Consider the following 25,959-nt stretch of genomic DNA (forward strand, 5'->3'; position numbering starts at 1 on the left):
GCCACAGCTGAGGGACTGGGGATGGATGGAGAGAAGTGGGGAGAAGGGATGGATGGAGGGTAAGGAGGGGACCAGAGGGAAAGGGAGGGGAATAGAGCAGAAGTAGGGGAATAAAGGGAAGGAGTGAAAGGGAAGGGAGGAACGGGGAAAAGAGGGACAAAGGGAAATGAAGGAGGGGTGGATACAGAAAGAGGGAGGGGAGGCTGGAGAAAGGGAAGGAGGGAGGGAAAGGGGATATGGAGGGAGGGGGAGGTGGGCTGTCCCCGCCGGCGCCATGTGATGCCCTCTCCTCCCCGGGCTCTCCCGGCCCTTCCCGGCGCGGAGCATCCCCGAGGCCGGCGGTAGCGTCCTGGAGCAGCGCCCGTGGGGCCGGTGAGTGCCGGGACAGGGGGGAACCGAGCTGGGGGGCATTTACCGGGCCAGGCTTCACCCGGGGGGGGAAACACAGTCCTGGAAGTGGCTCCCTGGGGATGGGGGGGGGTCCCGAATTCCATGTAAAACCCTGAAAGTTTAAAGCCCGGGAGAGGGCTGTTAGGAGGTGCTGCCTGGATGCGGAGCGGTGGCATTTAGGGTATATATATATTATTTTTATTTTTCTATATATATGTCTTTATTTTCCGTGACCTCATTGGAGTCGGAGCTGGCCGTGCCGGCGGTAGCTCCTCCGAGGGGGGCAGCGTGTGGGGCGGGGAGCACCGGTACCGGTACCGGAGGGGCACCGGCACCGGGGCACCGCCCTCCCGGAGGTACCGGTGCACGGAGCCGCCTCCTTCTCCCGGCCCCGGCTGCCGAGAGCCCCCGCAGAGGCTGCCGAGCTCGGTACCGGAGCCCGGTGCCGGTGCCTGGGCTGAAGCTTTTGGTGGTACCTGCCCGGTTTCACCCACCGCGCTCCCCCGGCACCTCCAGGGGAGTTGGGGTTCCCCGAGCCCCATTTGGGTGGAAGCTGAGGATGGATTTCGGCACATGGAGAGCTGGTAAATCCCGGTTCTTCATCCCAAGGGTTTTTCCTCCACCAGACTGCTCCGAGACACAAAGGCCATCGCCTGGGCTCCGGGAGCATCCCTGCCTCCCCCGGTGACTTTGGAACCTTGAGCTGAGGAAACGAGGTGTATTTTGCACAGGGAATATAAAAACAAACGGAATTCAGGGGCTGCCGGTGTTTTCCAGTGCAGTAAAACCTTTGGAGAAGGGAACTGAATGGGAATTGAAGTGAGGCTACCTGAGAGAAACCTGACCAGGTTGTTAAGTGAAGTAAAGTAGAGAAAAAAATTAAAAAAAAAAAAAAAAAAACCGCTGAATCGTGTGTTGCCGTGTGAGAGGGGGAATGGGGCCATGGAGCCTGCCTGCACTTCTCCACATGCTCCTTACTTATTCATCTCCCCTGAAATGTGGTGGAAGATGAAATGTGGAAGATGAGATGTGGTGGAAGATGAGATGTGGTGTTCCAGCCACCGCGGCAGCGAGCGGGGTGGGTTCCTGCTGTTGATTAATCTCTTGGCATTTTGTACAACTTCATCAGCCCCTGACTCGTGGTTTGCTTTTTTTTTTTTTTTTTTTTACAGCTTTTTAGAGCTGGGTCTTTCAGACACAGAAGCTTTTGGGGGGTGTCAGACCTGCAGCACTGCTGTCCCCACCGTGTCCCTTGTAACCCCTGAAGCTCCGTGTAGGAGAGGGCAGGGAAGTGGAGGCAGAAGGGTGCAGGTGAGCCTTTGGGAAGGGCAGCAAGGGCTTTGTGTTGGCTGAAAGGGGCACTGCTCCAGCAAGAAGGCTGCAGAGGGGTGGCTCAGCTCAGCTGGGGTTTGTGGAGGAGCAGAGGATGCTGGTGGTGTGACCCCTGCAGGCAGCTTGGCTGGAGGGATGTTCCCACCTTGCCATCCCTGCTGCCCTTTGGTTTCACAAGCCCTGAGAGTTTGGGATCCCTTCAGAGGCTGGATTTTAGGGACACCCTTTCAGTCTGTCCCACATAAAAAAAGCCAAAAGGTGGGAGACTGGCTCTCAGCACCCATCCTGCTGCCATCACACCATCCCTCCACGTGCTGGAGCTTCTCTGTGTGTGTTTATTTCTCCAGTCCCTTGGTGGATCAGTGGAGCTGTTGAATACATCCATTAAACTGAATAAATCCCCACCCAGCAGTGTCTATAGTGCAACATTTGCAGCTTCGGCATCATTTATGGGGAGGAAAGGGAATATAAAATATAAAATAAATATAAAATATAAAATAGGAAAGGGAAATAATGCACAGGCCTGCAGAGGCTTCCAGTGGCACTTGCAAGATGTGAGCTGGAGCCAGCACCAGGAGCTTTGCAGAAGTCAGCTGGGGAAATTGAAAGCCCTGGGTTTAAGGTGGCATTTTAAAAATAACTAGATGAGGGAGTCTAGGCCAAAAGTTATCTGGGAGTCTTAATCTCACTGAAATGAAAGGAGGTTTGGGCTCAAGGTGTGCACTAGAAAGAGGATTTGGAATCAAAATCACACTGACATTTGTAGTGAAATATTTACTGGGAAAATGGCATTTGTAGAAGGACCACACTGGTGCATCATCAGGCTGGGAAAATGGGCTGGTACTGGTGAGAGGAGTTTGTGTCTGGACCCTTTGGAACACGGGCCCAGCTTTTCCTTATGATGAGGGAGGTATTTTGTCCCATCAGTGCAAAGCCTCATTAGAACAGTGCCCATGGCAGCACCATGGGGGATCATTTGAGCAGGACAGCAGATGGCTGACCCAAGACAACGTGCAGATAATTTGTTTTCCCTCTCAGGTGCCCATCCAGAGCTGCTGGGTGACATCCCTGTCTGCAGGAAGCAAAGGCTCAGGGCTGCCAGGGCAAAACCTCACTCAGCCTTGAAAACCTACAGGTGGGTGGCCCCGTGGCCCTGGTTTTTTCTCAGGAGATGTCAGAGAAATGTCAGATGTGGATTCTTGGTTGCAACAGATTCCCCTTTTCACTGCAGCAGCTCTGGCTGGGAATACCTCTGCTAGCTCAGAGCTGTGTGGTGGGGTATGTGGGCTGAGCATGGGCTCACAGCAGAGTCCCAGAAAAGCATCCCTGTCCTCCTGCTTTCTCCAGCCAGCAGCTCAGTGGAGCTGAGAGCCTGGAGGATAGAAACCTTCTCTTATGCAGCTGTCAGAAAGTTGGGTGCAGATGGGAGGAAAATCCCTGGAAGCATTTGGCTATTAAAAAATCAGCCACAGAGCTTGATAGCAGAATCCCAAGCCTGGGGGGGACATTCCAACCATTGCTTAGACCTGTGCAGATAGAACAAGGTTTCCAATTCTCCCTTTCCCAGGACAGTCACTCCCTGGGTGCCACGTTCCACACAAAGGGGGAGCTGTCTGTGAAGATTAGCACTTTGGGAACTGAGATAAAATAGAGCACAGAAAAAAAAATTTGGGCAGTACTTAACCAAGCTGATGCTCAAGTTGGACAAACTGGACCAGAGCCACTGAGAGGCACTGATGTGGAGGCCCATGGGAGGTTCTGGTATAAGGTGGGATGGGAAATCCTGGAGCATCCTTCATCAGCTCTCATGGAGTGATGGATCCTGACCATCCAAGCCCCACCAGAGGGCTTGGTGGCCACGGCCACCATGTGCATCCTGCCCAATGTGTGCATCCTGCCCAAAGTGCAGCTTCAAGGGTTGGACTCGATCTCTGAGGTCCCTTCCAACCCAGCCTATTCTATGATTCTATGATTCTCTGCAGCCTTCAGCATTTAGAGACACCACCAGCACTCTGGGGATTTCTTGCTTTCTCTCATTTATCACTCTCAAAGTGCTCATGAACACATTCCAGCTGACAGCACTGGTGAGAAGAGCTGCAGCAGCAGCTCCACAGCCCAGGTACCTGGGGCTCTCCTCTCCCCACCGCTGACACGGGGGAGGTGGAAGAGTTTTTATTAGCTCTTGATGCTATTTTTTACCTCCTGGTACTGCTTAATTTAGCACAAGCTGTCGTGCACTGATGGTTAAGGGGAAAAGAAGGAAACGAGGGTGTTGGTCCTTCTCTGCTGAAACCTGGGCTGGAGCATGGAGCTTGTTCCTACACCTTCTGTAGCAGTGAAGCTTTATAGCCCAGAGAAATTTCGTGGGCTGGTGTTGATAATTCACAGCTTGGGCAGGGCTGAGGGAAAGGTTTACACTACATTTGTCACTTCTGTTCATACCTATTTAGTTTAAAGCAACATAAATATCTGATGGAAAAGGTGGCTGAGAGCTTTGGTCATGCTGTGACCTGTCTTGATGCTGGAAGGATGCTCTGGAAAGTCATCACTGTGCAAGGAAGAGGCTTCTTCTCCTCTTTTTAAGATACAAGGCTCTCACAGGACTTTGGCCATCAGAAATGACACATGGAAGTGAACAAGAAGCAAGTGCTCAAGATTTACTATTCCTCTAGACCAGCCCCACCTTGGTCCCAGGGTGGGTGGATGCTGGGAGCTGAGCCTGCTGCTCCTATATAAAAATATATAAATATATATCTACTTATATTTGTTCCCAGGGAGGTTGTGGGTCCCATCTCCCTGGAGATGTTCCAGGCCAGGTTGGGTCTTGGAGCAGCCTGGTCTAGCAGGAGGTGTCCCTGCCCAGGCAGCTGGATGGAACAAGATGGTCTTTAAGATCCCTTCCAACCCATCCTATGAGTCTGTGATATAGTTCAGGCTTGGGTGGGTAGGCAATATTGCAAGCTCAGAGCTTTAGCTCCTATTTCCCTCATGAGAAATGCACTTTGTTTAATTTTTTTCTACCACCACAGGGTTGGAGCTGCTGTGGAGCTGTGCCTGCCACCTGCCTGTCCCCATGTCCCAGCCTCTTGCATCCTTTGGGTGAAGCAGTGGGAGCTGGAGAGCTGAGATCTCTCTTATGGTCCAGGACCTCTCCTCTGCCCACTGCAGAACCTACCCCACTCCCAGCTCCTCCCCAAGCCTCCCAGCACCTGGAGCATCCATCGAGGACCCTCCTTACTGTGACACATGCCTTGTGCTTGGTCTGCCAGAGCCTGAGCCTCCCACCTTCACAGCCAACCTCGCAGGTTTTCCACTTGCCAAAGCTTTGCTTCTGCTGGGGTTGAAAGAGGTAAGAGCCTTAAACACCAAGGAGAAAGGAGAGACGTGGGTGAGAAGTGCTCTAGGAGAAGTTTTCTGGGGGGTGGATTTGTGGATTCAGAAAGACCACGTGAGTGAGAGCTGGGTGATCACATGCAGCCTGTGCTCTCACTGGGTGAGCTGGGACCAAGGGGATGTTCAGCCAATGATTTTATTTGATGAAAGTTGCTGGCATCACCCAAAGCCATTAGTGTGAATGAGCTGGAGCAGAACCATTGCCCCAGTGGGCAAAGTCTCTGGTTAGGCCTGGAGTGGGGAAGTAAATCTCAGTTTCTGATCCTGTGACCTTGGTGATATCTCTTGTCCTCTTTGTATTTGGGGCTGGAGCTGAAGATGGGCTCAGGTGCAGTGCTCAGCATCCTTGCAAACCTGGCCTAGGCAAACTGGGCAGGTTTTGAGCAGTCCACAGCAAAAGGACCAGTGCATGGTAAAGAGGGAAGAGCCACCATGGGAGTTTTCTCAGCAGTAGAAAAAATAAAGTATTTCCCATTCGCCCTTGCATTGCCCTGAAAGGCTTTCTGATCAGGCTTTAAGAAAAAAAAACCCAAAAACTGCAGCATGGGAAGTGCCAAGGGAAAGGAGAATTACATAGAAAAAAATATGGAAATCAAGCTTAAGAGACCAATCCTAAGTAATCCCACTCATAAAACCAGTGGTGATGGTTACAGCATGTAGTGGTCACACATCATTTCTTCCAATTATTTTTCAGGTGTTCCTTGTGCCTGATGACAAGCAAAAAATGAATAGGATTGTGACTGCTGGGGCTCAATCTAGGTTTAAATAACTCATAACCAGTTCTGTCTTTTTAATTTTCTTTTGAAAAGCCCCTCTCTTGGAGAAGCTGTGGGCCCAGGTTGGGTCAGTGCCCCCTTTCTCTGAAGCTGTTCTGGCCCTGCAGCACTGGGGAAGCTTTCAAGTCCAGTATTGATCCTTAGGAAGTTTATGGCTGCTGGTAGTCACAGTTACTACTGCTTGTTCAAACTGCCATGAGATGGACTGTTTCATTTCTTAATATCAGGCTAAACCTCCTCCACATGGAAGAGATTTATTTCTGTGCTTAGTTTTTGCTGTCTGGAATTTCTCTCAGAAATGGAGCTGATGTTTCTGTATCACACTAATGCAGCTCTGCAAAGCTGCTCTGTGGATTTCTGTCTCCCAACCTACCACATGCTGACAGCAAAAGGACAGGGCTCCTGGGAACCCCACAGACCACTTCACATCCCCTTCATCCCTGTCCCTCTCTCTGTACCAGCCCAGGGTACTGGGGTGCTGCTCCTTGCAGCCATCCCTGCTCTCCTTCAGCTCTTCTATGGAAGCAGAAAGTTCTTGTTTCTCTCCTGCCTGCAGCACACCTTTTCCAAGCTCCAGGAGGGACTTTTGTCCATAATTCCAAATCAAAACCATCTTTCCCAGTTGCCCAGTTTTCCAGCTTGGGTTTGTGGAGCTGCTTTTCCCATCTCCCAAACGGAGCAGCGAGTGCTGCCCACAGCATCTCCTCCTCTTCCTCACCTCTGCCGAGCTGCATCCAACCAACTGAGGCTGAATTCACCTCCCCACGTGCTCCTCACCCTTCTGAGACCCTCACTGCAAACCACCAGAGCATCCCATTGGGTCACCTGGATGCAGCCATCTCAGGCACACCCTGGTTTAGGACCTCCAGGTGCTCCAGCAGCTTGCTGGGAGTTCCTGTGCCCTTCTGTGCCCACCTTTCCATCCCACTCAGGTTATTAATGACCAAATTAGGCTCTTTGGGATTTGTCTGGGAGGTGACATCGTGTTGTCTGAAGGAGGGTGACAATGTGGTGGTGGCCCCTGGCACAGTCCTGCCTGCCCCAGCACAGGCAGCTTGGAAAAGTTGAGCTCTGAAAGATCCACTCTCCTTGACCTATTTCTTTTTGCCCACGTTCATGGCCTGCCTTGTGTCCTGAGGAAGAGATCAAGCTGCTTGAAGTCCCTTTTATTTTTAGCCAGCCCAATTTTCTTGTAGCAGCTTAGTGGGATCTGGTCCTTTCAGCTCAGCTCCATCACAGCTCGTGCTCTCCTGCATTTGCAGGCTCTTGCCTAGCTCCCTGATGGTTTTTGTGGGTTGATTGCTTGCTCAGTGGGTTTCCTACCCCCATTCCACTTCATTTCCCCTTTATGCTCTGCTCAGCCTCTCCCACTGCCCAGGTCCATGGCTTAACCTTTGCTTTCTTTCTGCCCTTGGCTTGCAGCAGCCCCCGGGCTCTCACACCTGCAGATGCAGGTTGCCAGCCTTCTCCTGGATCCCAGCACCACTCCACAGCCCAAACCTTCCCTCCTGTCTGCTCTGATAACCTTGGCTTGCTCTGATAACCTTGGCTCTGCTTCCCCTCCTTGCAAATGGTTGGAAATTGGAAATGCTGTTCAAGCCACCTAAAAATCAATAGCTGCCTCCTTGGCCTGGCATGGCCCTGCTCTTTCTACCTTCATCCAGGGCAGGAGGAGAAGGGGGAGGTTGTTTTCCACTGAACTCCCAGCAGTGATTTATTGATACAGCCCCTCCTGACCCCTGATAGATTTCCCAGAGCTTGGGTCACAAATTGCTAAGTTCAGAAATCAGGAGCAGGGTAAGATCTTCTTTTTGTGACTGCAGAGCAATAGGCAAAGGACTTCAGCTCACTCCTACTTCGGGGTGAAGTGAGTTAGGAGCAATACCTCATTTCATTTTCTGAAGGAGTCAGTCCTGGTGAGGGCCATGGGTGGTTTCCATCAGAAGCTGTGGCTCCAAGACAAAAAGAAATTCATTATGAGGACTGCAGACTACATTGCAGACTGCCTTTATTATTCCCTGGACTACCACCAGAAGGCACAGTGTGATTGAAGGAGCAGCAACAGTTCTAAGGGTTTATTTCTTGGAAATCTTGGGGGCTATATTCACTTCATTTAAAATGCAGCTTCTGCTGGAAACCCAAACAGCATCACCTTTTCACTAGGAAGCATAACACAATTGGTTAAGGTTACTGGGGATTAAATCCTTGCTGGAAAACAAGTCAGCTCCTGTTCTTGTCCCTGAAAAAAAAAAATAAATTTTCTTTTGGGAGTTCTGTTCGTTCTCAGGCACTGGGCACAGAGGAAGGTTTCTTCCCACCCCCTGCCACGTTCTGTGCCAGCAAGGCAGTGCCAGGGATCACTCTCTGATGCATCCCTGGGCACAGGGAAATTGAAGTGTAAGAGAGAATAGAAATGAGGCAATTGAGAGGTGTGTGCCTCCAACACCTGACCCCTCTCCCTCCTACTGCCATCACCCCAAAAACCAATTTAAATTATGCCAAATGGGTGTATTTTCCAGTGCCTGCTCTTGATGCACAAGAAATCAGAGGAAATGCTCAGCTATTTCCCTCTGAGTGGCTTTGTCTGGACCTTCAGATACTCCCCACTTTGGTTGGTTTTGTCTCCTTATTAATGAAAAATGTGCAGGGAGGATGTTTGTTGATGATCTACGAGCCAAGAATAGATTCCAGTTCCTTTTACCATTTGGCACCCAAATGCCAAGAGAGATGAGACATTCTGTAGTAAATGCTGTTCATTTGGATGCAGAAATAAGAAAATATGGCTCTGAGTGAGGGAGGGAGAAGAAAGGATGAGCCAGAAGATCTGTGGTGGGGTGATTCTATTGCTGAATCCAATGAGATCCATGAAGAGGTGGGAAATGGCACATTGCCATCCAGTAAAGTGGTGTCCTGGTGTCCTTTTTGTGCTGGTCTCTGCCCTTGACATTAAGGTTGTCCTCAGGCTATCAAGGTGTAGAGCTGCCTCTGCAGAATGAGCTTCTCTGCCCCATAACCACCAGTTCTGCAGCTTCTGCATCTGGGCATCTCCTCTGCATCTCCTGAAGCTCCTGAAGTGTCCCTCCTGGGAACATATTTTTCTTTTCTTGAGGGGGACCTTAAATAAGAACATTAAAAATGAGGCTTGATAGCAAAGGCAAAGGTGGAAAGCTTGTGGCAGCTTGAGCTGGAGCCTTGGCTGGGGCTGTCAGTCAGTGACAGCAATCTCCTTCCTGGAGGTAGGTAGCTACCTTCTGGGAAACAGCTCAGTGTGAACGTGGGAAGAGCCAAATCCTGAATTTCAGATGGAAGAGAATTGTCAAAGCTGCTGTAGCACTTGAGGGTGCATGTGCATCTGCTTCCTACCAAGCTGTACTCAGCTTCTTTGGACTCAGGGTAGGATGCTATAATAAAAGTCTCTCTCTCCCTTTCTCTCTTGCACTCAAGAATTTGCAACCCTTCCAGCAGCATTCCCTGTTTTTCTGTTAAACCTGCTGGAGGTGCAGCCAGGCCTTGGGCATTGCATCTCTTTGGTAAATGCAGGTTTTTTGGACTCCACAGTAACTACAAATTTCCTTCACAACAGTCTTGTAAGAAGCATGCTGCAAGATCAGCCCAGGACCTGGCTGTTGGGGAGCTTGGTGCTGCCTCTGTGTGCTTGGGATGTGTGGGAATGGGCTCTGGAAGAGCACAGAGCTTCCCAAGAGCACCAGGCTCACAGGGACAGGAGAAACCCATCAGCATCTCCTGTGAATCATGAGGGAGCTACAGCAGAATGTTATCTTTGGAGGCTTTCAAGTGTAAAAGTACAAGCTGTGAGGACTTTTGGCATCTCTGAGAGTCACTGCAAGCAACTATTAGAGATTTGCATCAGAGCTGCAAAAAAAAAAAAAAAGCCCATCTCAGGCTCACTCAGCAGCCAGGTGTATCCAAGCAGTCAGCAGCATCTCCTGGTCCAGGCAGAAGCCACATTGCCTGATCTAATCACTAAATCACTAAATCCAACCACCTTTCCTGCAGTGATAACAGCAAGGATCTCTTCCAAAGATCCCCTCCATCAGCAGTGACAGTGACAGCACCCATGGGCTGAATGCAGGCAGGATGGGGCAGGAGTTGGCACCCAGGGAGATGTGCAGCACACGTGTCATTTATCCATCTTTATTTTGGAAAGAGGTGTTTCACATGAAATGTGTGTTTAGGAGGACTCTGCCCATGGGGAACTCCCTGCTCTGCCCCAGCCCTCTCCTGGTTTTGTCCCTTGAACCCTCACATAGGATGAACAAACCCTGAGCAGTTTTTATGGCAGCCCAAGGATGTGTCCCACTGCTGCTGTGGTTAAACTGGGTGGCTTTGCTTGCCTAGCTGGATTTATATATTTTTTTTCCTTGTTGTTTGTGGTGCTGAACAACAGCAAAATGGGCCTTGGAAAATACACATGACACAGCATTTATCTGTGACTCACATTGTGTTTATAAAAGCAGTCAATAGCTCTATCTGCCTCATTCCCACTCCCCAGAAGACCATCTCCTGCGTGTCTGTTCCTTCTTCCTTTTACTCCTCTAATCTTTCATTTCAGTGGCTCCCTCTCCCCCCTTCCCCATATTAATTCCACTTTTCCTCTGCTGCACCAAAGCTCTGGTTTCTGCTGACATTTTATCTGTCTGCAGGGTAGGCTGCTACACTGCTACACTCCACAAATTAGCAAAAATATATATAAAAAAATAAAATAAAAAAAGGATATTCCATCCCTAAGTGATATGGAGGATGAGGGAAGTTTTTTCACCTCCTTTTCTAATATTTTCCCAGGGCTTGACAGCAGCTCCCTGGCCCTGCTGAAGCAGAAGCTGGGTTGGGACCAGTTCAGTCTCTTCGTTCAGCTGACACCGGTGCTGGTGGCTCCAATCCAGTGAGAACAATAAAAAGCAAAACAAAAAAGGCAAGTTATTGCATCACACCACGTTGGGGGGTTTGGTTATAACCCTCAGGCTGATAGGACAAGAAGAAACAGCCTCGGGTTGTGCCAGGGCAGGGTTAGATTGGATATTAGAAGGAGCTTCTTCCCTGAAAGGGTTTTCAAACACTGGAAGGGGTTGTCCAGGGAGGTGATGGAGTCACCAGCCCTGGAGGGATTCCAAATAATCCATTGTAGATGTGGCACCTGAGGACATGCTCCAGTGGGGTTTGGGCATGGTGGTTTTTCCTGGGCTGATGGTTGGACTTGGTGGTCTCAGAGGTCTTTTCCAGCTGTGGTGGTGCTGAGGGCCATGGTTTAGCACCAGACTTGATAGAACCAGCTTAATGTTTGGACTCAGTGACCCCAAAGGTCCTGTCCTACCCAAACCCAACTCCATGACCCATCAGCGCCCGCAGCGATCGCTTTCCGTTTCCCCTCGACCTAAATTAGCAACGAAGGCAAATTTTCCTCTGAGCTTTGAAGTCCCCCACCCAAAAGCAGTGGGCAGCTGGGTGGTGACAGCCATGTCCCCTCTCCCAGCAGCCTCCCTGGCCCCCGGTGTCCCCGGGGATGAGCGCCTGTGGCAGGAAGGCGCTGACCCTGCTCAGCAGCATCTTCGCCGTCTGCGGCCTCGGCCTCCTGGGCATCTCTGTCAGCACTGACTATTGGCTCTACCTGGAGGAGGGCATCATCCAGCCCCAAAACCAAACGGTGGAAATCAAGCTCTCTCTGCACTCGGGGCTCTGGAGGGTCTGCTTTCTGACAGGTATGGCCTCCCTCCCCAGAACATCCCCCTCCCCTGCCCATCAGACCTGCCGCTCCTTAGCATCACACCGTGGGAAAGGGCTGGGGAAAAGTTGGATTTTTAGAGGATGGAGAAAAGTAGGTTCTTTAGAGGCTGGGGAAATGTAGGTTCTTTAGAGGCTGGAGAAAAGTAGGATTTTGAGAGGCTGTGCCCATCTTTGCTTCCAAACTGAGGCACAGCCTGATTCCTGCCATCACCTCCCGCCCAGCTTGAATGGCCAGATGGATAAATGTGCCTTTGCACACAGGTTTTAGGAGAGTTTGCTGCTGCTGGGCCAGACCTCGCTGCCCCCTGTGCTGCTCCATCCCAGTGCCTTGGGCAGCAGCTCAAAACTTTCCTTTTTGTCCCTGTCACACTCAGATCCAGGTCAGCTGAACCATTCCCTCCACCCGTGCCAAGTTGGAGGAAGCCATTTGGCTGCGGGGATGGAGTTGAACAAAACCCAAAGGAATGGGAATCTCAAAGTGACCCATCTGCAATGTCACCAAGTTTGAACCACTGCTTGGAAAAAATCCAGGGAGTTAAGAGCTCCGACACTTCCTCTGGAATCACCTTAAATCCTCTGGCTTCAGGTGTTTTTGTGTCCAAAGGAATCCTTGTGCTCAAGGCAGATGGTAGTTGAGAGATGTCTTCAGCCCCAAACACTGATACCTGAGATAGGAGAAGCACTAAAAAGCAAATTTTTTTTTTTTTTTGCATGCACAGAAATTAATTTTAAAGCCTCTCTCCTCTCCACCAAAAATACAGAGGCAAACCCAGCACAGCTGTGACTTGGTCTCTGTTTGCTGCAGGGGAAGAACGTGGCCGGTGCTTCACCATCGAATATGTGATGCCCATGAACATCCAGCTGACATCTGAATCCACAGTCAACGTCCTCAGTAAGTTGTTCAGGGGGGTTTTACAACCTGCAAGGCACCAGAGGGTCCTTAGGGATCCCCCAAGAAATCCTCTTGCTGAAGGAGCTCCAGGTTCCCTGACAGTGCTGCCACCCAAGGGTGCAATGAGGTTTTTTGCTATCTGAGCCACCCAAGGTGCTCCTCAGCTTTTGGACACATCCCTTTCTGATGGCAGGATGCTCACAGAGGCTCCAAGCCATAAATTTTTCTCTCACTGGCTATTCAGGGCGGATGTTTGGCTTTGTCAGTCTCCTCTTTATAATTTCCAGGTGTATTTAGTCCCTTGCAGTCAATTTTACACATTACATAAGGGGATGAATTAGGGGTGGAGTGTCAAATCTCTCATGATGAGTTCTGCAGTTATTTTTTATTTAATCAATAGAATGTTCAGCAAAGACAAGGAAAAATGCAGGTTCCCATTTTTAGTTGTTGGTTGGTTGGTTGGTTTTTTTTTCCCCATCTAGCACTTCACATAGAAACCCTTGAAAAACTCAACATTAACAGAGGTTTCCACTGCCAGGCAGAGTCAGCTCATCACTCAGCTCATCAGAAGAGCTGATGAGCTTCCTAGTGCTGTGTGTGGAGGACTGACCTGTTCTTGCTTTCCTCTGCTCCTTTCCCCCAGAGATGATCCGTTCTGCCACCCCCTTCCCTCTGGTCAGTCTCTTCTTCATGTTCATTGGCTTCATCCTGAGCAACATTGGCCACATTCGGCCTCACAGGACCATCCTTGCCTTTGTCTCAGGGATATTCTTCATCCTGTCAGGTGAGTTTTGCCAGGCAGCTTTTCTCCTGGGAATTCTGCTGTGTTTGCTGTTGGAGATGCTGATACTCTCCTAAGCTACTCTGGTGGCTTCTGGTTGGAGTTATCACCAACGTGGGGCTCCCAGCTCAGCCCTGCACCCTGCTCAGGATTTGCAGGATGGAAAAAATCACCCAGCACAAGATTTTATACTTTTTGTGGCAGTGGTGAGGAGGCACAGGAGAAGCCCCCAGCCTCCCCATGCTTGGGGAGGGGACACATGGACCTCTCATGACATATGGGTCATGGAAGAGATCTGAAACACAAACTGCTCAGCCAGGATGGTTCCACATGAGGGAAGGGAATGTTTTCTTCCTGGTGGAGTGGCAGAGTTAAACAAAGAGCTGTGACAGCAGAGCTTTGAAGGCAGCTCCTGCCCCTCACACACAGCCTTGCTTGGGCAGGTAAAGGTTGGGCTGAAATAAGAGCCCCAGGTGAACTCAGCAGGGAAGCAGCCTCTTTCCCCAGCTATTCCAAGCACGATTCCATCGTTCCACACTTTCACCCACAAATCAGGTCTTAAAGGATGAGGTCTTCCTCTTCTTCCCCCATCTTTCTCTCTGGTTTCTCCCCAGGTCTGTCTCTGGTGGTGGGGCTGGTCCTCTACATATCCAGCATTAACGATGAGATGCTGAACAGGACCAAGGACTCAGAAACATTCTTCAATTACAAATATGGCTGGTCCTTTGCCTTCTCTGCCATCTCATTCCTTCTCACAGAGGTACCTGGGAGCTCTCACATCCCTGTCATGAATTCATCCTGGTTCTGGGTGGGGGGCAATGGGGCCGTGAGCAAGAAGAGGACTCAGATGGGGTCTAAGGGTGAGCTATGAGGGCAGAGGGGTAATACAGAGTAGGGTGGGAGACATTTTCAATGGGGACAGAGCCAGACTGGGAGTTTGATGCTGCCAAGCATGAAGCAGAGATCTTTCACCCCGTTATTTACCTCAGGGACCACGGCGGGGGGGTGGGGAGGGAAGCAGCTGCCCTGAGAAACCCTTCTTCAGTGTCAGCAGAGCAAAGCAAAAGGGTTTGGTGGTGATGGAGGGGTCAGCCCTTGGCAGGGTGAGGTCAGGCCATGTCTCTCTCCCCTCAGAGTGCCGGGGTGATGTCTGTTTACCTCTTCATGAAGCGCTACACGGCCGAGGATCTCTACAGACCCCACCCCGGCTTCTACCGCCCCCGACTCAGCAACTGCTCCGACTTTTCGGGGCAATTCCTGCACCCGGATGCCTGGGCACGGGGTCGTAGCCCCTCAGATATCTCCAGTGAGGCCTCTCTGCAGATGAACACCAGCTACCCAGCTCTGCTCAAGTGCCCCGACTACGACCAAATGTCCTCCTCTCCGTGCTGAGCCCCACCGCCCATCACTCCTGCCCCAGCACCTGACTCCATTTGGCTCTTTTATTATTATTATTATTATTATTATTATTATTATTATTATTATTATTATTATTATTATTTTCACTCTTTCAGGGCAGTTCTCTATTAATAGGAGTGTAAATTTAATTAGGGAGATTGGTTGCCCAACCACGACGTAACCGATAGAATTGGGATCGTTTCCTTTCTTTGGTTTGGGTTGGGTTGTGTTATTCTATTCTGAACTAAAACTCTCTCCAAAGTCCTCTTCTTTCAGCTCATCCTGCTGGGCAAACTGTTCTGCCTGGGGGAGAAATCCAGGATTGGAATCAAGAGTGGAAAAAAGAGGATAGGACAGGGGAAAAAAAAAAAAAAAAAAAAAAAAAAAAAGTGTCATTTTTTATTTAGGTATTTTGCAAAAGTTTGTGCTTTTGGCTGTGCCATTGAAGTACAGAGTAACTGGCCCAAGTGCCCACAGGCATAAAAGATTTGTGTATATTTCCAAGAAATAGCCATAGTTAGCAAAATACAACTTTTGTTTGGATTCAATATTTACTGATGGATATCAATCCTTGCTGGATATCACTTGGAACCAGGCTGGAATGGGAAATAGCCATCTTTCTCCTCTGTACCTCAGCAGGTTTAGACACCAGCAGGTATTTTTTTTCACCATGGCCACTTGCAAACTGTTGCTTCCATATCCCACATGAAGCTGGAGGCACTGGGGGGGTCTGGGCTGTTGGGTGGCTCAGCACCCACGTTTCCTCCAGCACCCCCAGACTGGAGGTCTGAAAAGGGCCTAAGGGAGAATTTCAGTGCAACAACAAGTGGAAAACTACTTAAAGCCTTCCCATAAGAAATACCAGGTGCAGGATTTAGGGGGAGTCGTGGCCAGAAGTGGCCAGAACTTTGGTGAGAGATCCCAAAGGGAATGTCAGGGAATGAGGCTGCAATTCATGGCACTGGTCCAACATAGCAAAGTAGTTGGCTTATATTTAATTTTGGCAAGAAAAGGGTATTTTAGCTGCTTATGTGTGTGGATAAACTTTATGTTGAGGTTTTAAGTCTTAAAATTTCATAGGGTGTTTTGGCACTTCTGGCCTTAGGTGCTGGGGTGAGAGCATCACTGATGGGAATGAAGGGCAGGGAAGGAAAAGGCTCTGCCCCTCCTGTGCCAGCTGCCAGCTTGTCACCTCGCAGGAGAAAGAGCCTTCTCCAGACTTTATTCCTGTTCTTGTTATTTGAAACCTTTCCAAAATTTCCCTTTCTGCAAGACAAAACCCTCCAGGGATTCTTGACCTATATATATATGAGCTTGGTTTGTCTTATTGTAATTAAAACAAATAGACCATACAGACTTTTAACCTCATTTGTAGTGTACTGTGTAATGACTGTTGCACCTCTTTGCTAGTATTTATTTTTGATTATTTATTATTCACTATTTACTATTTATTATCTATAAACTACTCCAAAGGAGGGTCCAGGTCCTGGCACAGCACCATGATTTGCATTGACTCTGGCACCTGGCCCATGGGACCTCACTGCAGGTGTGTGTCCAACCAGCTCTTGAACAGGATTATTTCCTCTCCAGTTCCTCCAGCTATACCTAGTGTATATCTAGTGACTCCTAATTTGCTAGGTTTTAAAACTAGGGCATCTTTTTCTAGGCATAGTTGTATTTACCCTTGATTTACCCTGTTATCTCCAGGTAAATGAAAGCTCCTCTCTGCCAGCATCTCCCCTCCCACCCCAGGACATCCTCTCCTCATTGCCCCTTTCCCCCACATCATTTTCATGGTCCCAGATGTGATGGGATCTGGGTGGGAACAGGCTCCTTTTACCCATTAGTTAGGAGGGTCCTGAAACCTCTGATTGAATCAGGAGGTATGGAGGCAAGAGGTTCATTAGAGCCCAATCTTCAACAGTAATTAAGCAGCCAGGAATAAAGAGGCTGTGCTGGATCAGGGTTTTTTCTGTTGCTGCTGGAGTAGTTTGTGGCTCCAGAGCTTTTCTTTTGCATAGTGGAAAGAAAAAAATCCCTATAAACCTATGGATAGGTTTAGTTGAAATGTTCTCCAGTGCTGCTCTCCTTCCACCTGTGTTGGCAGTGGACATGAGGACCCCACCAGGAAGGGTAAGGTGAGGAAAGAACCTTCTCCCATCATCCCATCACTGAACTGGTTTGGCTGCTGGTGTGGTGAGGTGAGGTCTGGGCAGATGATTTGGGGCATCCTGGTCTTGTTTTTGCCCAAAAGGGTGGCATGGAACTGCTGTTTGGGTGGGCTGGGGAAGCCCCAGGTGAACCTTGCTCTTTCCTTCTCTGCACAGAGGACTGAAGACCTGTTCCCTTTCATCAGTTTTGAGTAGACAAGACCCCAAGTTATTTGATTAGGGTGGGTTTCAGGCCTGGATCACTGAGGTGGGGTAAAGAGCTGACCCAGACACAGCAAAAGCAGTTTGGAGGCTCCAGCACATCTTGCTCTGCTCTCCCATCCTCATGTTGCATTATTAATACTCTATGTCAAGGTTGTGTATTTATTTTCCCAAATGTGAGCTGGCCCCATGGGCTGTTCAAGGTGTGCTGTGAAATTAAAGAGTTTTATTCCTCCCTGCTGAGAGCTCTGCAGAAGCAGCCTGGCCGTGGTGGGGATGTTGTGTGAACAGGCAAAACACTCACCCCAGTGAATTCTCCACTAATGAGAAGTAGCTGAGAGGTATTTGGTTTCTTTTTCTTATTCCTTCCTTATGAGATTTATTGATTTACTTTCCATCTCTTTTTTTTTCTTCCACCACAAAAGATTAACTAGGAAAAAAAAAATTAAAAAAACCAGCATTTTCCCTCCTCTCTTTTCTCACTCAGTTTTAGGACCTCCTAGGGGGGGGTCTCCTCCACCACATCAGCTCTGAAATATTCCTTTCTGCAAAAGAAAATATTTCTTTCAGGCCCCACTGCTGGCCTGGCCATGTTAAAGCTGTGACTCCTGGGGGTCTCCCCAGCACCCCAACTGCTCAGCAGGTGCCACCCCACATCCCTGCCCTGGCCAGGGTGCTCCATTGGCCTTTCCTCCACGCCCTGCAGGGTTTCTGTCTATCAGTATTGTGTAGATATCAAATCCCAACCTGTTCCCATGGATACAGTGGATTATGGAAAGGGAAGAGCTGCCTCTTTGCTTTATTTTCATGTATGGTTTGATATTCCTTAGATTTTGTGTGGCTTGTGGTGACCTCAGTGGGCAGGGGATAAAGATGCACATTACCCAGGGGATCTTTACCTGCAAACCAAGCCCTTGGATGTAATCCTTGGAAGGAAAGCAGAGGTTGCTCTGGACAATGTGAAACTGCCCATCTCTTGGTCCTTCCAACACCTACAAAATGTGTGATGAGCAAAATACCTGCCCAGGTGACACCTCTGGATAGCACATGGAAGGACCCTTAGTCAGTCAGTCATCCTGGCTGATGCCATGAGGACTCCAGGGGAAAGAGGGATGGGGGAAGAGGAGATGGCACTGTCAGGGTTGCTGTCCTGTATCCTGGTGCCCATCCCTGCAGCTGTTGGTGTGTGGCACCACTGTGCCACCTCCTTGTTTTCACACTGCTTCATTTTTCAGTCTCTGGCCAATTCAGTCTTCAGGAGGGAAGAGCCTTTTTATGATTATAATTACAATTTGCATCACAGGAAAGCAGGATTTCAACCAAAAGCTTGGCCCCATTTGCTTGTGTTGCCAGCCTCCCATCCCAAGGGCTGGGCTTGAGGAACACAGTGGCTCTAACTGGATGTTCCTAAGCCCTGAGCAGTCTGTACCGTGGTGTTCTTAATCAAACCACCTCAGAAATCCCCAAGCTTCACCCCTCTTGCAAGAGAAAAAGTATTCACAGACAAACTGTGATTAATCTGCCTTGAATACGTGCAGTGCCAGCACTGGAGGTTATTCCCCAGTAAGCCATCATTTTTGTCACCAGCTGCTCAGGAATCTTCCAGCTGTGATGAGACAGAGCTGCTTTTAAACTTTGAGGCTGGAGCAGTGTGAATTCCTTTTTCAAAGAGGGAAAAAACCCACGTGTGAGTGGGATGCAGAGAAGGGGGGGGATGACTTGGGCCCCTGTGGATTTGCAGCTGCTGGAGCAGCTGGAAGGACCAGGATGGGCTCTGGTCAAACTGCATTTTTTGGAGCAAAATCTCTGGTACCTGAATTAGTCCCAGCTGCCATCAAGCACCTGTAAATCTGCATGGAGACAAATCCCCAGCTCTCTGTGGCTAATCAATAACGTGTGGGCTCCATCTGGAGCAGCGTAGGAGCCAAAAAAGGCCCAGGAAAAGTGTTTTGCTGAACCAGAGCTGTCCCCCTGGGCTTGTTTAAAAGCACCTGGTTGTGAGCTTCTGTTATGGAGGGACTGGAAGGCAGAAAAGAGGAGATGGCAAAAAGACCTGACAGTGAATTTCTCACTTTCCCACAGTGATAACATCTTCAACCAGGTGCCTGGTCATGAAAATAGAACCCTGAGGTTCTCACACCTGCCTGGCATTTTGACAGGCACCAGCTTCCCCCTGCAACTTCAGGGGAAAAATCTGCCAGGAAAGCTGAAAGGTGTTGCCTAATTAATAGCAGCTGATTGGAATTAGCACCAAAATGGCCCTCAGCTTCTCTGGAGGTGAGCCTGGTGACTTCACCTCCATGGGGCAGCTGGGAAGCCAAAGGACACTGTCAGGGTCAGGCACAGGAGCAAGGAGCAGCCCTGCCTTGTCTGGGCACACTGACATGGCAGTGCAGGTCAGACCCTGCTTGGTTTTTTATATTTAATAAGTAAATCAATTAAGTATTGAATTCCTCATCACTGAGTGCTGGGGTAATGCTGCTTTGATTTTCTTCCAGAAAGGCTGCTGCAAGCAAGGGGATAAGTGGGGCATCCCATGGCATTTGTGGGGTTGTGTCCTACCCAGCCAACACCTTACAAAATAGAGATTTTAAAGCTGCCTCACTTCAGTACTAGACCAGTTTAAATATCTGAGTGAAAGCTCCTCTTTACCCTTGGAAACCAAATCGTGCACAGGAATTACAGGGTCTGTTTCTTGAGAGGACATCCCAGATCCCAGCTGTGCTGAACAAACTTTGGAATGGCTGTGTTTGTCTGAGACAATAGGACAATATATTATTTACTGTTAGTATTCATAATTCAGGTAAACAGAAGGTCTCAGTAGCAGGGCAGGACATGTATGTGTAAAACCCCTGCCAAATTATTTATTTCCATATAAATTATGTACTGTCAAAACTGCTCTACTGATCTGAAGGCTAAAGGCTCCATCACAGGGATGTAGCAGCTCCCAGCCATTCCCATCAGGATGGGATTATTTACAGGAAAACCAGCCTGGTATTTGTGGGTTTCCTACTGATGTGCTTCAGCATCTCTGCCTGGCTCAGGACAGTTGAAACAAATGAAATAAAACCCACAAAGTTTTGGTTGTTTTTTCTCTTTCCATAGAAAAGTAGGTCATATCCCCAGCTCCGTTGTATTTTATTCATGTAAATACATTTTTTTACAATTAAAAATGCATCAAAACCTACGTTCATGTCACCAGAGCTGGGCACAGTCCTGCTGCAGGCCAGGACCATCCCTCCCCATGGGCCTGGGGGTCCTGCAAGGTGAGGTGAGAGAAGTGAGAGGGCTCCAAGCTCTCCAGATTGAGTTCCATCCAGGAATAATTATGGCTGATATTTTAAGATGTTGGTTAATAATGTTAAACTGCTACCAGCCTGAGATTATAACACTGCCACCTCCACACTCCTGGGGGCTTTTTCTTTTTTTTTCCCCCCCCTTCTCCTCCATCAGCTCTGGTATAGATGGATTTTTCCAAGCCTGAGGTACCAATTATTCTCCTAAAAGGCTCTGGAGCAAGCTGTGAATTACTTTGCAAGGGGGCAGAAGAGGAGGCATTGTAGGCCAGCAGCAAAGCTTCTGACATGTGCCTGGAGAGTGTGTGTGTGTGTGTGTGTGTGTGTGTTTCTGAGCAATATTGCCATTTATTTGGTCCAGTAAAATATCTGGGGCCACAGCAGAAGCAGAGAGGTTGCCCCACAGCATGCATGGGGCCATGGTATAACAAATCTCTGTAATAAACCACGGTGTGGCTGCCTCAGTTTCCCTACTTTATAAAACAGAAGCTGTGTTCTTGATTGGCAGCTTGGTACTCTGGGAAGTTTGGGTGATAATTGTTGCCATTAGTGAGTACAACAGATAATTAGTGCCTTTTTCTGGAAGTTTCATGTGCTGCATGGTGGGGAGCACTGAGCTCCTCTTGGCAGGCTGAACCTCTGCAATAGGGTTTGGAGCTGCTTTTAGGAACTGCCAGAAGAGGGGTGTCAGGGGTGTCCTAGGGACCTGCACCCCTCTAAAAATGAGGTGTTTGAAACAGGGATAGAAGGAAAAAAATGAGCTGGAAAGAATGGGGCTTGCTAAACTTTCCTGGTTTTCTGGTTTTTCCTTTGTAATTAGAGGGGGAAAAAATGGGGTTAGGTCCAGCTGGCTTTTGCTTGAGAAGATGGTAGAGTGAAGGTCCTGAAGAGGGATGTGTGAGGAAGGTTTCACAGCCTTCCTCCTCTGCAGGCATCCGTGGGGCATCGATGGCAGAGGAAAAAACTTCTTTTCCCTCCCTTAGTCCACCTCTGTCCTTGTTCCAGGTGGTGACATTCAGCTGTTTCTTTTTCTTTTTCTTTTTTTTTTCCCTTTGGCTGGTTATTTCTTGTTGCTATGTTGGGGGTAGAATTGTTCCTTCCATGTCCAGCACTCTTTTCCAGCTGGCAGGGGATGTTGTCTTTCTTGCTCCATGAGAAATCAGAGGTTGGGAAGATTAAAATTCAACTTAAAGTACTGTGAAAACAGATCTGTCAACCTGACCTATTTGCTTGAGGGTCTTTGGGTTTTATTTGGCTGGGTTTGTTTTGGGTGTTTTTTTTTTAAGGTGTCAGGAAAGATGCTTGAAAATAAATTAGGTTTCATTTAGCTCAAAGTAACAATTAAAACTTGGAATGCTCGAGACCTGTTTAGGCAAATTAATTAAAAGATTGGCACATAAATGATTTGTGCTTTTGTCTTTCCCTGTCCTAGTCAGGCTGGGAGACTTTCAGACTGTTTCATTGGAAGGTGAGGCTGTTAATCATATCATATTTCCATCAACCAAACCTATAAATGTCCTTCTGACCTTCTGGTTGCTCTCTGAGCTGTGGCACTGTGGATTTATCCTGCTCCCAGCCCCAGTCATGTTGAAAATTTGTGATGCTGTGGGTTTTTTGGTTTTTTTCCCTTTGCAAACTGCACCAGGACACCTGGGTGCCAAGTGGCCAGAGGTGAGGGGGATAAGGGGAAGGACATCTCACCCTAACAGGACCCACTGAGCCCTCTGCCACCTCCAGCCCTTGAATTTGGTCCCTGCAAGGGCTGATAATTAAATAGCAGGTACAGGAGGATCCCCAACCCTTCTTCCTTCAGACACAACGGGTCTTAAAAGACAGAAAAGCTGAAAACCCAAGGATGTAAAACGTAGTTTTCCAAAGAATCATAGAATCATAGAATTGGCTGGGTTGGAAGGGACCTCAGAGCTCATCAAGTCCAACCCTTGATCCACTCCCCCCGTGGTTCCCAGCCCATGGCACTGAGTGCCACATCCAGGCTCTTTGGAAATATCTCCAGGGATGGAGAATCCACCCCTTCCCTGGGCAGCCCATTCCAGTGTCTGATCACCCTCTCCATAAAGAAATTCTTTCTCATGTCCAACCTAAACCTCCCCTGGCACAACTTGAGACCTCTTGTGCCCTCTTGTCTTGCTGAGAGTTGCCTGGGAAAAGAGCCCAACCCCCCCCTGGCTCCAACCTCCTTTCAGGGAGTTGGAGAGAGTGATGAGGTCTCCCCTGAGCCTCCTCTTCTCCAGCCTCAACACCCCCAGCTCCCTCAGCCTCTCCTCATAGGATCTGTGCTGGATCCCTTCCCCAGCCCAGTTGCCTCCTTTGGACCTGCTCCAGCACCTCAATCTCCTTCCTGAGCTGAGGGGCCCAGAACTGGACACAGGACTCGAGGTGTGGCCTCCCCAGGGCTGAGCACAGGGACAGTAAAGATTTAAAAGCAGCTTCACGAACACTTCCAACTTCTTGATGTTTTGATTCGAGCTACAAACATCGCAGTGGGAAATCGCGGAGCAGTTTCCCCCCTGACCTCCTCATCCGTGCTGAAAGGATGCGAGATGAAGAGATTTTGTAATTTTGCCCCGTTCCAGGAGAAAAAAAGGAGAAAAGGAGGCCGGGGCTCCCCCCCCTTCCCGGGGGTCCCTCCCCGCCCCGCAGCCGCTGGGTTCGCAGCTCCATCTCCTGCTGCCGTAGGGAACAGCAGCCCCGGAGCTGCGGGAGCATCCCAGGAAATCCTCTTGGCAGCTCCAGGGATCCTGGAAAGGCTCCTCAGGGACACTGAGCCCCCCCTGTGAATTCCCAGCAGCACAAGCTGTGGAAAAAAGACAGCTAAAAGTCCTTCCGGAGAGGTAGGGGGCTGCTGTCCTCTGGATGCTTCTGAGGCAGAAAGGATTTTTTTTTTTTTTCAAGCAGTAAAAGTTCAGTCCTCCCCCAGGTGTGACTTCCATAAGTGCCAGGATTTTGCCAGAGCAAAAATATATAAAAATAAAATAAAATATACAATAAAATATACAATAGAATATAAAATAAAATATAAAATAAAATATAAAGTAAAATATAAAACAAAATATAAAGTAAAATATAAAATAAAATATACAATAAAATATAAAGTAAAATATAAAGTAAAATATAAAATAAAATATAAAATAAAATATAAAATAAAAATATAAAGTAAAATATAAAATAAAAATATAAAGTAAAATAAAATATAAAGTAAAATATAAAGTAAAAACAAAATATAAAATAAAAAATAAATAAAAAATAAAATATAAAATAAAACATAAAATAAGAAAATAACAAAATAATAAAATAACATAAAATAAAATATAAAATAAAATATAACATAAAAGAAAATAAAAATAAAACTGACAATTTTATGAGTTCTTAGCAGAAAAGGGAAATGCTGTGAATAGCAACACAACGTGAAAGGAGCTTAGGGCTGGGTGAGGGGCCTCTAAAGTGCCACTGAATAGGAGTATGACAGGAGAAATGCAGAACTCTTGAACAGACAAAGCCAAACCAGAGTGTGGGTCTGGAAAAAAAAAACAAAAAGCCAAAAAAACAGAAAAAACAGAAGTGAAGTGGAGGAGCAAGAGGGAATGGGAAGAGCACCCAGTCCAGTGCTGGCAGAAAAGAGGAACCAGGAACTTTCTGGAGAAGAAAGTTAAAAACCTAGCAGCAAAAATCCAGGTGAAACTTTCCCATCAGCCCAGTGCCTGGGGGGTCTCCCCAATCCCAGGATGTCTTCCCAACCTTCCTGCCCCACACTCCATGGAGAGCAAATTGTGTTCTGCTTTTTCTGCTCCTTGGTGGCTCTGAGCACCCCTGGTGCCACCCTGGCTGCAGGTGCCAGGTGCTGTCACAGGAGATCGCTGCTTTTAGGACATTTTAAAATAAGCTGTCACACTGCTGCCTGTGCCCAGACAAAGAGGATACTCAGTGTTTGCACTCTCAGATATGGGAAAAATGCCCCAAAGGAGAATGAGCCTCCCACAGGGAGCATCCTGCCCTTCTCCGGGTCCATAGCTCCAGGACAGGAATTTTATCATGTAATAATGGAGCAGGTTTTTATTCTGGCAAAAGAGATGTGTCAATAAACACCTCTTTGGTGGTGATTTCTGGCAGCTGGCCTTTGATTTGCATGACCTCTGCAGCTACCCCTGGGATACAGCTCTACAGAACACATGGATTTTTCACTGGGGACAGAATTGACCCTTTAGTAAATCCTGCCCTACTAAAAGCTCAGGCTCCAAGGTAGCTGAGGATGAGTTGTTCCTGCTCAAACATGGACAGCCTGGGACAGGGGGATCAAGGGAAACAACCTAATCATGATACCTGACAAAAGCTGGAGGGAAAACAGGACAGAAAATGTCCCACATGGACAAGTGGGCTGTATCCAGAGGACCAGAGTGTGGCAGGAGGAAGGAGCTCCAAAAATTCCTTATAGAATAGAATCATAGAATCCTAGAATTGGCTGGGTTGGAAGGGACCTCAGAGCTCATCAAGTCCAACCCTTGATCCACTCCCCCCGTGGTTCCCAGCCCATGGCACTGAGTGCCACATCCAGGCTCTTTGGAAATATCTCCAGGGATGGAGAATCCACCCCTTCCCTGGGCAGCCCATTCCAATGGCTGAGCACCCTCTCCAGAAAGAAATTCTTTCTAATGTCCAACCTAAACCTCCCCTGGCACAACTTGAGACCTCTTGTGCCCTCTTGTCTTGCTGAGAGTTGCCTGGGAAAAGAGCCCAACCCCCCCCCTGGCTCCAACCTCCTTTCAGGGAGTTGGAGAGAGTGATGAGGTCTCCCCTGAGCCTCCTCTTCTCCAGCCTCAACACCCCCAGCTCCCTCAGCCCTTCCTCACAGGACTTGTGCTGGATCCCTTCACAGCCTCCTTGCTCTTCTCTGGACCTGCTCCAGCACCTCAATCTCCTTCCTGAGCTGAGGGGCCCAGAACTGGACACAGGACTCAAGCTGTGGCCTCCCCAGGGCTGAGCACAGGGGCAGAATCCCTTCCCTGGACCTGCTGGCCACACTGTTCCTGAGCCAGCCCAGGATGCCATTGGCCTTCTTGGCCACCTGGGCAATAAACCAAGGATGTGCCAAGACTCAGAATCCCCCTGAGTTTTCCTGTTACTTGTGAAAGGAGACAAATGAAAATGGGTTTTATTATTAAAAGAGCTTATCACAGGTAGCTGAAGAGCTCCTCAATATCTGCTTGCATTATTAAAGGGGATGAATCATTAAAAGCACCTTGAGATGTAGTCATGGGTATCAGAATAAATCAATCCCCAGGAAGGAGAAGCATCAGCTCAGAGGTTTGTTTGCAGCTCCCCTTAAGAGCAGTTCCATGGTGAGCAGCCCCTTGCTCCAGGAGGTCATTTGGTGCCTTTAATATTAATAACCCCCAGATTCTTAGTGCTTAGCAGCACCCAGATCAGGGCTCTGGGAAAGCTGTTGTGTTTGGTACAGAATCCATAGGGTCTGGAGGAGCCCAGGGATGGGGTTGGGAAAAACACAGTGGGCTCCTTTTGGAATGGTGCTAAAGGACAGAAAAAAAAACCAAAAACCAAAACAACCCCAACT

The 25,959-nt window shown here is 48.6% G+C and overlaps 1 protein-coding gene across 1 annotated transcript; it reads left to right on the forward strand.

Moving 5' to 3' along the window:
- The first annotated feature begins 219 nt into the window (after positions 1-219).
- CACNG5 (calcium voltage-gated channel auxiliary subunit gamma 5) lies at positions 220-16,069 on the forward strand. Its single transcript, XM_071763883.1, has 9 exons — positions 220-372; positions 1,563-1,701; positions 4,752-5,071; positions 10,695-10,824; positions 11,386-11,608; positions 12,439-12,525; positions 13,169-13,309; positions 13,921-14,066; positions 14,441-16,069. Exons 5-9 carry the CDS (start codon positions 11,413-11,415, stop codon positions 14,696-14,698), a joined length of 828 nt encoding a protein of 275 aa, XP_071619984.1. The 5' UTR covers positions 220-372; positions 1,563-1,701; positions 4,752-5,071; positions 10,695-10,824; positions 11,386-11,412; the 3' UTR covers positions 14,699-16,069.
- The last annotated feature ends 9,890 nt before the right edge of the window (positions 16,070-25,959 follow it).

Source organism: Heliangelus exortis, chromosome 20 (assembly GCF_036169615.1).
Source record: "Heliangelus exortis chromosome 20, bHelExo1.hap1, whole genome shotgun sequence".
In the NCBI taxonomy this organism is placed as follows: Eukaryota; Metazoa; Chordata; class Aves; order Apodiformes; family Trochilidae; genus Heliangelus; species Heliangelus exortis.

What these genes read in the sequence shown, in the direction of transcription:
- CACNG5 (XM_071763883.1), top strand. Translation starts at nt 11,413, where the DNA reads ATGAGCGCCTGTGGCAGGAAGGCGCTGACCCTGCTCAGCAGCATCTTC. An exon ending in GAGGGTCTGCTTTCTGACAG is followed by an intron (nt 11,609 to 12,438) that starts GTATGGCCTCCC and finishes TGTTTGCTGCAG; the next exon opens with GGGAAGAACGTGGCCGGTGC. An exon ending in GATATTCTTCATCCTGTCAG is followed by an intron (nt 13,310 to 13,920) that starts GTGAGTTTTGCC and finishes GTTTCTCCCCAG; the next exon opens with GTCTGTCTCTGGTGGTGGGG.